This window comes from Triplophysa rosa, linkage group LG22 (genome assembly GCF_024868665.1).
Source record: "Triplophysa rosa linkage group LG22, Trosa_1v2, whole genome shotgun sequence".
NCBI lineage: Eukaryota > Metazoa > Chordata > Actinopteri > Cypriniformes > Nemacheilidae > Triplophysa > Triplophysa rosa.
The window spans coordinates 14006260-14019176 of record NC_079911.1 but is presented as its reverse complement, the minus strand read 5'-3'; the positions used below and the strand labels follow the sequence as shown (position 1 = coordinate 14019176).

The window sequence follows — 12917 nt, the reverse complement described above, 5'->3', positions numbered from 1 at the left end:
CATGTTCAATGCTTTGTGATCTTGAAGCACTGTATTCCTTTCTAAGTCAAAACCTGTAATCAGTGAACCTAATTATAATTTTGACGACAAAACAAAAAATATGCATCTTGATTAAATCACATTTGACCCATGTACAGTATTCTTGTGGGGGAAAGTTAGCTGTGTATTGTAAAGCTAATATCAACAGTGTGATAGCTTTCATCCAATAAAATGCTGCTAAAGAAATGAAGTTTTATTGTTTAATCATTTTGCCCTTTGTGTTATGCTGGCTCACCACCAGAAAGTATTTATTTCATTCATTGCGTTGCCCTCACTGTGCGCCGCGTGCTTGCTTCTTTCCCACACGCGCTCACCCTGAGAGGAAGATGCGCGAACTGATTGTCAGTCAGTTTCTCTCACCTTTTCGAGCGCGAGAGCATCACCGACCGCGCGCCGCCCGTTCTCTCTGTCTCCAGGACTGTTTGCTTTTTGCCTCTCACACAGACCCGTTGCATCACCTCGGCGTTCGCGCACCGAGCGTCCTCTCGCAGTTGCGGCGTTTTTGCTGCTTTCAGTAAACTACATTAGAAAAAGACGAAGCTCAGAACGAGGCTGAAGCATCTTTAAGAGCGCGCGCATCTCCCGAGTGCGCGAACGACATACGCGTGCCCCACAAGGCGCATCACCTCAGTGTTTCTGAAGACGCTTCAGAAACGTTTCCCACGAACTTTTGAGGAATATTTGAGGAGCATCTAAGGGGAATTCATTATTAAGAGGAACTGAGAAAAAGTAATACGTCTGGGAATCTTTAAAGACGGAATACGAAGTGTACGCTGCGTTCTGAGAAAAACTGCGTTCTGAGAGAAACTCTTGCATTAACGATTTCTGTAAAACGGTCCGTCGTTGCAGACGTTTCGAGTCGGAAGTTTTGAGTTTCCTGACGGAAGAAATGGGCATTACTGGTTATTTTGTGATGCCTTGGAGATGCCTGGTTGTTGTGGCGCTAAGACTGCTGTTCCTTGTGCCCGCAGGAGTGCCAGCGAGAAGCGGAGACTCTTATTTAAAGGACAACATCACTGTCAGACAGGGCGACAATGCCGTCTTGAAGTAAGTCTGTTTATTTGTGATTATATATTTGTGTTTTTGAGAAGTATGTGTGAGTTTTCTATGGCGTGAGGTTTTACAAAAGTAACGCATTTCAAGATAAACCGATGCAGATTTCCAAACATTACAGGGTTTTAATTGGTGATCTATGACGTGTGCGCTAGCCGCTAGGTAGTGTAATTTACCCTCATTGATAAAATGTTTTTGTTTTAAATAAGATAAAAATGCCTTTAATTGCTCGTATTTAATTTGCATTGAAATTGAAACAGGCTATTATTAATCTTGCTGCCGTTTGCACCGCTAATTTTTGGTCTGCTGGAGTTGTTTTGGGAATCCATGGTGAGATGTGATCTGTCTGGTAATTTAATCAGCATGCAGTCTGGTCTATGTAATCAGCTTTGGTGGCCTATTTAGATGAACAAGTAGTTCATCAACAAATCAAATTTCAGTTCGACTCAATTCTCCTTCTGTCTTTCACCCCCTCATCCTTTCGGTCTTCTCTTCCCTGCTTTTTACTCCCCCCTCATCTTTCTCTCTCTCTCTCTCTCTCTCTCTCTCTCTCACACACACACCACAGTCACAGTGAACCACAGTCATTTGTGGATGTGTGCCCACATGCACTTATAGCAGCATCATTGTTTCTCACTTTTCCCAGTAATGGCTATTCTGTGAAGTTATATAAATGTGGGAGAAAGAGTTTTTATTCCTGCGCAGGAAAACAGTGGAAACTGGAAAGCATACCTCCTTTCTGCCTTTGCCCTGTGCATGGTACCAGACACAGGGACGTTTTGTACAGCATTAGACAGTGGCGTGTGGTTCCCTGCTTTGACACTTGGCTCCAGAATCCATTCCTAAAGAATGTGTCATTTTATCTGGAACAAAGCTGCACAACACTACACTGGGGACAGCAGCAGTGCTGTAGAGATCTTTATAAACCATATAGAGAGGTTTGATGGATAAATAAAGCTTTTTGAAATAAAGAGACAATCATGTCATTGTGTTCCCAATTCAGTACCATAGATGGATAAATAGATACTTGCCTGTAGCTTGACTACTTCAACATGTACATTTTGTATTTTGTAGCTATAAAATGATTTAGGTTCTCCTAATAAATTAGAAAAAGTATTACCCTTAATATTATCGTATTTAATGATGCAGGTGTACAGTGACTAAATAAAGTGAATAAATGAAGATTATGAAATGGATGCTGCTGGTGTTGGCTTTTCTGGTCTTTTTTTACTGTAAACTTGTCACACTAATTTTACCTACACACAACAAAATCCCTGGGCCTCATTTCTTAGTCCTTTTTCCACTCGAAGTCCTTCCACTTGAGAATTAAATGTGTCATACCATCTGTCAAGCCAGTGTTACTTCTTCCCTATCTCTCTCTACTAATGAAGCCATTCAAATAGACTTTGATTTGCTTCCTAATGTAAATGAACGGTTAAATCCATCAACTCTTGATTCTATGGAATAGTGATTAAATGTATTTTGCTGCACTGTCTAACAGAAGCTCCAAGTTAATGAAACCCAAACGCCTCTTTGACTTTTAAATGCACAACATCTGTGAATGCTGAGGGAGGATAATATTTCCATGGCAACTTTACATTTCAGTTGTGCAATTGTGCTTTTATTGATGCCAGAAGTCTGAATTCAGCAAAAGGTAAAAGCAGGTGGCAAAAATACATTTGCCACTTCTGGAGCATCTTTTAGAATGTCTGGAAATGACATCATGCAATTTACTGTTGTTGTCATGAGTGAAGCATCTATGTAATGCAGAAGTGCTGTGACGACCTGTCACACTGATAGCTGAGCGCTTTGTACGCCCCAAACTTCGCTATAGTGCTGATCTAAATGGGGCTGCTGTTGTGTGCCTATATGCACACCTGGAGATGTGTGGTGTGATTTATCTATTCCCTAAAGAAAAGCCATTTCAGCTCAGCCAGAGCAAATGAAGGGTGGCAGACTTTAGCCAAGCCAGAAGCCATGGTTTCTGCCTGAGAAAACAAGACATTTCTGAGACAGCATTTCTTTTCTTGCGTAGTTTGGGGGGAGAACATGCAACATTGTGTGTTTTAACTGCATGTGAAAATTTGTCATGTTTTAATTTGGACCTTGATGGACAAACACAACGCTTGGCAGCGGGGTGTGAAGCTATTGCATTTTGATGTTTATTAGTGTTTTAAAAATACATAAACTGAAATGACAGCTTGATGGGTAATTGTCAGTCTCTCGATGTCAAGTTATTTAAATACCAACTGAGGTTTCGGTGCATAATTTACCAGCAACACTTCGGTGAGCGATCATAATTTTTTGGCCTATTGTACTGTAAGTGATGTAAATTGAGTAATACACAGAAATAATAAGGCTGCTTATCAGCTGGTGGCAAAAGACATGAATAAAAAACAAGAAAGTACCAGCAAGGTTCACTAGAATCCACTTGGGTCTTACTTCTACTGCCTATAGTTATTTTACATGTTTAGTGACAATAAGGAGTTATATTTTATATAAAAAAACTAAATCTGTTAGTTAGCAGCCCCACTTGTCTCCCTTCAACTTCAAACCGTCTTTCGTAAATGTTAGTTCAGCTTTCGTTGATATTAGTAGCTATTACCAGAATTAATTATATTGAAATAATTAATTGATATTTATATTATTTGAAGTACTCCCTGTGTATTCTAATGTCCATGTGTTGGCATTAAAAGAAAAGTTCACTTCAAAATCAAAATTGTGTTATTTTTTACTCACCCACATGACGTTCAACATGTTTTAAGACCTCCCGGTGTCTTCTAAATACAAATAATGATATTTTAGGTGACATCCGAGATATTTCCAGGCCTCCTCATAGACACCATGGTTACAGTTGTTGTCAAGGTCCAGAAAAGTACTAATGACATCGTTAAATTGGTCCATCTGCTCATAGTGGCCCAATTGAATTTTTTTGCGAAAAACAAACAAAGATAACGACTTTAATCGATATATTCTCCTGTCTTGTCAGTTCACGAGAGCACTTCAACGCATGCGCATTCCGTTTGTGTGCCGAACGCGGCATGGCGTGGATGCCTGGTACTCTTTTTAGCGCCTGATTGCAATTCTTACAAAATTTTATTACGATTTATATTGCTAGTACTTTGTTAAAATGACAATTATTGTCTTTTTCACTAAATGCTTCATATAGTAGTACATAAATAAGGCTATGGGTAGTGAAATCAAACAAATCTTGTTCTTACTGTTTTAGTTATTTACTATTATAAATAGTATAATTTACTATAAAAAAAATAAAATGTCAAAAGTGATGTTTTTTGTTTGTTAAGCAGATGTTGACCCAGAAATACTGGCGTGTATGTTACATCAAGCTTATATGCTCTTATGTTTTTTGTAAATTTACATTTTAATGCTTTTATTTTACCCAGCGTATTTAGCTCGCTAGAAGCTAACGCAGCTTCGATTAGCCATACAACAACATATCGAGATAACAACTCTGTGATCGGCATTACAACTACCTACTAAATTTGGTCCTAAGCGGACACAATTCACACGTGGACCGAATTTTTCATGACACCGGCGTTCTGACTGACTACCCGGAAGCGCAACTCCGTGTTTACAAGCAGACACACGCTGTATATACTGTATGCCATTGAGTTTGACATTGATTGTGCTGTAGGTCTAGGTGTAGTGTACGAAATGGTGCTAAAATGTTCATTTCCAGGATGCCCGAACCGCACAAACTGAATGCGCATGCGTCGAAGTGAACATGCACCATAGACTGACAAGACAGAGGAGAATATATCGATTAAAGTCGTTATTTTGGTTTGTTTTTCGCACATAAAGTATTCTCGTTGCTTCAAAAAAATTCAATTGAGCCACTATGAGCGGATGGACCAATTTAACGATGTCTTTAGTACTTTTCTGGACCTTGACAACAACTGTAACCATGATGTCTATGAGGAGGCCTGGAAAATCTCTTGGATGTCACCTAAAAGATCTTCGCTGTCGGGCGGAATCCTCTTATCTCCAAAACCATTAGGAAGTTAAAAAAACTGCATATTTTTTGAGTTATTAAACATTGTATCGTTAAAGTTGGTATTATACCTTATATTGCTATCATATACTGTTGTGTACCAACATTAACACAACATTTCCCCAAAACCATGTTTAATCGGAGATACAAGGTTTATAACTTGGGAGATACGAGATTACGCTGTCATTGATAAGAATGGTACGGACACATTGACGTCGCTGCTGCCAGCAGTGTTCATCAAAGTCTGCGGTCGCGTTGAGCCTTTTGACAAGAGACGAGGCTTCAAGAGCTAATGAAAGCTAATGATTGTGGTTACATACATCTTCCTAAACTCTATTTTAAACGTTACAGCTATGAGTGATGCAATACCAAAATAAAACGTTAAACAGGCTGTCTAATATAGGCGGAAATTAATCTGCACGCAAATAAAGTCGGCGGTTGCGTTGAGCCTCTTGACAAGAGAAAAGGCTTCAATCGTTAACCAAAGCTAATGACTGTGGTTACATACATCTTCCTAAACTCTATTTTAAAGGTTTAAGAACTATAAGTGATGTAATACAAAAAACGATGAGCTGACTAGGCTGTCTAATAGGTGGAAATTAGCCGAATCTGCTCGCAAACTTACCTTCATGGCTCACGGACTTCCTTCTGCACCGAAGCATTACAGCTATCGATTTTTAACAAAACAGACGTACTCAAATGTATCTAACCTAACTATTTTCACTCTTTATTGTCTAAAAAACTTTCAATCAGGAGACGTAATGCCGAGAAGCTCCCGCGGAGTGAAGAAGAGGTGGAGTTACGAGACTTCTCAGACAGTTGAAGTGTCCAATGGAGTTAAGAGATTTGCTCTCAAGCTATTTTCAACATTTTAGATTGGTTAATAATTTGTAAAAATAACAGACCCATGTGGGGACTGACCAATAGCATCGATTTGTGAAAAAATATGAAATTGACCAAATTTGGACATAGGAGGTTTCCGCCCGACAGCGACGATATCTTAATTCGTGTTCCGAAGATGCTGGGAGGTCTTAAAACATGTTGAACGTCATGTGGGTGAGTAAAAAATAACACAATTTTGATTTTGATGTGAACTTTTCCTTTAAGTTCTGTATGTAGATTTTAGTGGGATCTAGTGGTGAGGTTGCGAATTGCAACCAACGGTTCGGCTCACCCCACCCTTGCCAAACACAATGGTGGCTGACACGGGACAAAATAGTCTTCACGTTTCCGTTTCTTTACCGAAGGAGATAACATATTTACGAATGTGCTCTGTAGAGCAGTTTGTCCGTTTAGGGCTACTGTAGAAACAATATGGTGAATTCCATGTAAGGTTACCCGCCGTGTATGTCGATAAAAATAGCTCATTCTAAGCTTTAAAAAATTAAAATATAAAGCTTCATTATGTAAGGTCTTTATACACCTCTATTATACTGCATTTCTGTCAATAGATACTCCTTAATCTTACACATTGCTCCTTTAAGATCTAATAACAACACATTGTTTACTCTGATATCCATAGGAACAGATTCCTCCCAGCAGTTAAATGGTTTAATTTTAGATAATCTATATAAACAGCCAATTACAGTCATCACCAGGAAACACCTTTGTAGCCTTAAAAAAGAGTGTTAATGCCTGCGGAGCTCTGAGAAGTTATTTGTTTGTACTTAATTAAAGCAGAGGACAAAGCTGTCAATCAGAGCTTTCCAACTCAAGAATTCAATATCAGCTATCTGCCCTTATTAGTAAAGTCATTGATCATAACCTGAGGCATGAAACTAACATAGAAGCTCTTCTCTTTCTTTTTGCCCTGCTAGTTTGAAGTCAGCAGGTAGTCCATCTGGCTCAATCTCAACTAAAAAAGTCTATAAAAACAACAGAGTGCTAATAAAAAGACTAAATTCAGCAACACATGTTGAATCGAGTCTTGTTTTATTGCTTTGAAGTCAGTTATTAAGTTAACAACAGGCTGTTTACATGTTAAGTGTTCAGGTTTTTGCGTGTTTGGATAATCCTGGAAGCATACAGTGTCAATGTATTGAGAGGTGTACAAATCTTTAGTCTTCTGACAAATGGTTGGAACTGAAATTGACAGTTTGTAACACGGATAAAGCTGCAGGTAAATGAGTTCAATACTCAGGCACGATCCCATAGTCCCGTTTATCTGTGACAGACAAATGATAAATAGCATTCATGACTGGAATAACCCACTATACTTCAAATTGCTGTGTTATTCTAATATTACCAAATATTCCATCACTGCAAGTACTTTTTGTCGATGTACATGTTTGTTTGAGCTTTAAACAAGTAGCAGCACGGCTAATGGAAATCAAACAGCAGAAACAAAGCAATACAACATGTTATTAATTGAAGCGAGTGTGCTTGTCTGAAGAAGGCAGGATGATGAAGTCTTAAGTGGACGCCCCCTGACCCGACTGTCAGAGTGACAGATTGTTGAAAGCTTCTCACAATGGTGATCTCCCTTATCAACGTTACAGGCCTGTGGATTTCAACATAGTTGTTTTTTAGCAGAAACACGACAAAGTTATCTTCTATTATCTCACTATACTTTAGTCATCTACGCTGAGGTACAACTTTGTTCACACTTGTGCCATAAAGCACTGTGTAGCAATGTTGTTACGTTTTATAATCCTCGGTTTGCTAACAATACTACTAACTGCTAGGCAGGTATGCTGTTAAATGGTGTCTTTGTCAATGGCGTACCTCTGTCGCCGCTTACCTTTAGATAATGAACGATTTTAAGTGCTGTGATGATGCACTTTGCTGTGAAATTATGGATTTTAGCAAGTGTTCTGAAAGGGACTCTATTGCCAGGAGATCCAAGGAGGTCAATGATGTTATTGTTCGCGGACTGCACTGCTCTCATTTGTCTGCCCTGGGATAGCTATCTTATAAAATTAGCACAGGAGCAAGGGCAGGCCACAGCAACTCCGTAATGCTCCAGCAGCTACGGTCTTCTGAGTGCAGGTTTAAAGTTAATGCTTCTCATGATTTGCAATCTTGTTCTCCTGCGAGTTACACAGTGTACTTTACATAGACCTATTGCTTTTTTACACCAATTCTTGTTATGACTTCTTGGTATTACACTAAACAAAAAGAAAAAGAGAGAATGCAAACGATTAGCTAAAAATACAACAGTAAAACAGACTTTAATTGACATTCTGAATGAGGATCTTTTCCATTCAGATCTGAATTTTCTGTTATAGAAAACATTTATTTTCTTGTGAAGAGGAGAATGAATGAATCGGTCTCCAGGGACAGTGAAGTTGTGTATTCACAGATGGCTGCTTCTGGATAAGTAAAAAACTAAATTTAATTCTTTCTGCCACAGGGCTCTTACAAAACCACCAAACTGTTCTTTAAGGAAATAACCAATTTGGTTTTATTTTGGTTACAGTGTATTAGCGTGTAACCCAAGACTGTTTGATTTGGGGCAAGAAATAGTCTGATAAGTAGCTTGTTAAATTGTATTAACCCATCTGAGATGGTGGTTTACTTGTATCTGAAAGATCACTGGTTGCTTCAGTCTTCTTCTGGATCTGTGACTGACACCTTTTAGATATTATCGATGATGTGTATACAACTTCATTTCTGAAATAGACAATCTAGCCACTGCGCTTTAGACCTGCTCATCTGTTGCATGGGCAAATAAAATATTAATGCTTTTGCAGGTTTTTTATATTTGGCTCACTTCACTAAAACACTGAAACCAAATGGTAACATTGCATTTCCCCAGTTTCTCCTTTGTGAAAGATGTAGGGTTATGTATTAGGCTTCATTTTGACAGTAATGTTTCTCTGTGCATGCAGATTATTCTGAATGTTTATTTCAACAAGCATCCTGACGCAGGATTTTTGTTTTTCAGTAATGTGTGAGATAAATTGAAGTCACAGAGTTTACGAAGCTCATTTTTTAGCGCTTATCGCTTGCAACAAAGAAAGGCAGATTCAGTTTTAACATGATAATTTAAGATCACTCCATTTGATGTATTCCAGCCCTTAATGTACGTGCTAAGTGCAACCCAAGATTTGTTTTCTCCTTAGCTTTTAGCACTCTTATATTGACTTTGCAGAATTGCAAATGTAACAATATAAAAATGATATTACTGTATGGTGTTACTGTATCATTGGATTTCTCATTACACTTTACATTGCAATAGACTGTCAGTAATGTATCTTGAGAATGGCAGAGAGCTTGTAAGTTTTTATATTTTAATTTGACAATCTCCGTAAAGACTACAGTTTACGGTAAGTGCCTCAGGCACGTTTTAAGACAGCAGGCGCACTTTGTGCACCAAAGCCTACAGCTCAGCATTGACCAATATTGACGAATGAGAATAGCTATGCTGGGTTTGTCTTTGGGGACATTAAAAGCATTCACACTCTAAAGCTTTGATTATCTCTTAAACATACTGTCTGATATTCCTGATGCAATCCCCTGAAAGTAAAAAGCCTTAAATCGCTCTTAAGTATTGATTTAATAGACTGCATTAGTAGTCACGGTTTGTAGTCCAGGTTTGCTGACTTCACCTTGTTAGGCTTGCCTATTTTTTCCTCTGCGTGTTTTATGCAATGCACAATATAAATCGACTGTTGCGTTAATACATTATGATACTATAAATTTGATGTGTGCCTAGCCTAGTTCTTCCTTAGTTTGGCAAGGCTTGGAGCTGATTTTACACGAACAGAGTGGTGTTGTTTTTTTTCAGATAGGATTGTCTGCGTTCAGAATATGTGATTACATCATAGAGTCAAATCAAAGCACTACCAGTTTTTGAGTTTATTTGTGGTGACTGTGACTGTTGAGGGCAACATCATCATCATGGCTGTCAAGTGAGATGCACACCATGGCTGTATCCCACTGACAGAACATGTATTGTGCCCTGTGTTATTTAATTAAACTGTACAGTTTTGGTTCATTACAATTCTGAGTTAGAAAGTGAATTAAAGTACCCATTCAAATGAGGCCAATGAATTTGGAGAGATGATAAGAAGCTGGCAGAAAAAGCTATTTTCTTCAACTTTGTATTAATGTGCACTTTGCAATTGGCAGACATTGGCGGACTTGTAGTAAAAAAGTAAGTGTATTTTATGAACTCACATTGCATACTTCTTTTATAATAATAATATAGGATTTTTATAAATGGCAACAAATATGTGAAGTTTGCAATTGCACATTTGTTTCAGGAAATTTGTTTTACAATGCAAGCTTGTAAATGATTGTGTAATTATTTTTTAGTAAGTCCCAGGCACTATTTGTCTTAAGTCACTGTGATATGCATAGCCAAATCTGGATCTTAAAACATTTTAACGCTTCGGTTCAGACCCATAGCAGAAATTCAGATGAAAGCAGAATGAACTGAGGTCTGTCTCTGCGGGTATTCAGGCGTAAGCAGACTGCAGAGATCCTCCAAACCCTGTCAGTTTTACCTGAAACTTAATTCTCTCTTTAAGCCCGACTGGATCTCTGATTGACCAGGAGCAAGAGAAAGAGTTCTAGAGATAGAGAGAGGAAAACACTACCCGCTGGCCCACCTGTCTAGATGTCAACAGTTGTTGGTGTGCAGAAACTGCCCAACTCATAGAAGATAATGTTTGTTGGGTTGTTTATTTTCTTCTTGATTCAGGGCAGTAATTGTATGTGTATCTAAAGCACATCCCAGATATAATGGATTTTGAAACAATGCACTGGAATACAGATGTATAATAAATACATAATTTATAAATACAAAGATGAATACGAATGCATAAAACAGATGTACAGTATATACAGTATGTCTGTTGTCATTCGCCAAAATGGGGCTGTATATTTTCTTTATTTTAGATTACTCACATTTGAGGTCCTATGCTATTCTATGGCTTCTCTATAGACGTGTTAATTTATGCAGATTAATCCGTGTACAAATATGCATTTGTTTTGGAGCAAATGAAAGGGTTGCGCTGCAACAAAGACAAATGGAATTCTCCGCCCGCCCTCTTTGGTGACCTTTTAATACAGATTTCATGAAATCTGTAATTTCGATATGAAACAGGACGAGAACAAAAGAAACTCAAAATGCAATTTGGACAGAATATCAATTGTTTCCTCACCAGGCTGAATCCTGCTCCACTGCATGCACTGAGCATAGCATATCAATGTCTGGCAGTGCAAGCCTTTGCCTGTGCCCTCGTTTTTTTAGAGGTGCAAATACAATCTTTTGCCTTCAGCGCTGTCTGTGGTGTGTGTACGTGAGAACTCTGATGAAGTGCCAGGGCCTCCAAAAGAAACACGAATGGGCTCTTATGTGTTTTGGAAATGATTGGGGTACAGTTTTAGATTAGCGCACATGTTGATTTTCATATTGAAGACAATGTGCGGTAATTAGGTAGTGTTCTGCAGTCAAAGTAGGCTTGATTGTATCGGGGTCTCCAAAGACCATCATCAACAAAAAGGGCAAAGTAATGCAAAGTTAAGCACCGGGAGCTATTAAGCATTTATGTACTGCCAAATACATTAGGAGACTTTTATATTCATGTGGTGAAAAGCAGGACGCTATTAGCTAACTTGTTTGACACAGGGGCTTATAATAAATGTATGGCTTATGCTTCAGCAGTAATGTTTGAGACCTTAAAAATACTTTATTCGAGTTGCTTATTAGCAGTGTTTTGTCTAACCTTTGCACATGGGCATGCAAATCTTATGTTTCTAACGTAAAAGTTCACACAGAAGGCAGACTCACAGATATTTTGGGAGAAAGCTAGAGATTACTTGAGTCAGAGCTAAATGAATGGGCAGCATTTCAGCTGGACTCCATCCGAATTTCCATTGATTTTTAGTATGGAACCGTAAGAAATCTAGGGCGGAAATAAGCCGGGCTGATTAATTCGCCAGATAAGGGCCTCATCCTTTAAGAGAATACAATGAGTTCAAATTCGAGTTCAAAATACTGGCTCATGGAAGCCCACAGAGGCCATGTGTAAATATTTTTTCGGTGATCTTCTCTTTCTTTCTTACCCAAAAATAAAAATCACTGTCATCATTTTTCCCTCGAGTTGTTCCAAATCTGTATAATTTGTTTTGTTCTGATAAACACAGAGAAAGGTATTTGGAAGAGTGCTTGTGACTAAACAGTTCTTGGCCACCATTGACTACTATAGTGGGAAAAATGGTAGTCAAAAGTGCCCCAGAACTGTTTGCTTTCCTACATTCTTCAAAATATATTATTTTATGTTCAACAGTACAAAGACATTTATAAAGCAATTGTTCCTACAATGGTTGTTCATTTTTGGGTGAACTGTTCCTTTAAACCATTGATGCATGCCCTTTAGATAGGATTAGTTATTATTAAATACATAGTATCACATCACATATTTAATTATTTATATAAAATTACAACTTTATTCATGTAATTTATAATCACATAAATAGACAGACAGGCAGACAGACCACCTGGCAAACTTCTTTGGTTAACTTTTATGTAACTGACTTACTGTGGATTAATTGCAGGCTCACTCCTCATGGAGGAACCTGGGGTTAAGTGCCTAGCTCAAGGGCACAGTGGTGATAGAGCACGATTGTGATCATAGTAACTCCCCAGTTCCTGTCCCACTACTGCTCAGGGCTGAGCAGTTCACACGCCTAACTATTAGGCGACTGCAACCCATGTATTTGCTTGACAGAGAATTTGACGTCTTGAGAGCTAAATGATCTTGGGTTGAGACCTCAGCTTGGAGGGGCTATTGTTTTTCCTTGGGAATAAGTCTGTAATTAAACGGAAATGGGTTCTGCCTTCCCCTCTGCTGCAATTTTCAGC

At 38.4% G+C, this 12917-nt stretch overlaps 1 protein-coding gene across 3 annotated transcripts in view; it reads left to right on the top strand.

The window, feature by feature from the left end:
* The window catches only part of opcml (opioid binding protein/cell adhesion molecule-like), a 123321-nt gene that overhangs the window by 58308 nt on the left and 52096 nt on the right, over positions 1-12917 (top strand). For 2 of the 3 annotated variants that reach the window (XM_057321660.1, XM_057321662.1), the window contains exon 2: positions 1011-1086. In XM_057321660.1, coding sequence (XP_057177643.1) covers positions 1011-1086 — 76 coding nt within the window. Of the gene's footprint in view, positions 1-362; positions 1087-12917 lie in introns of those variants that run through there. The other variant, XM_057321659.1, reaches the window with a different exon arrangement.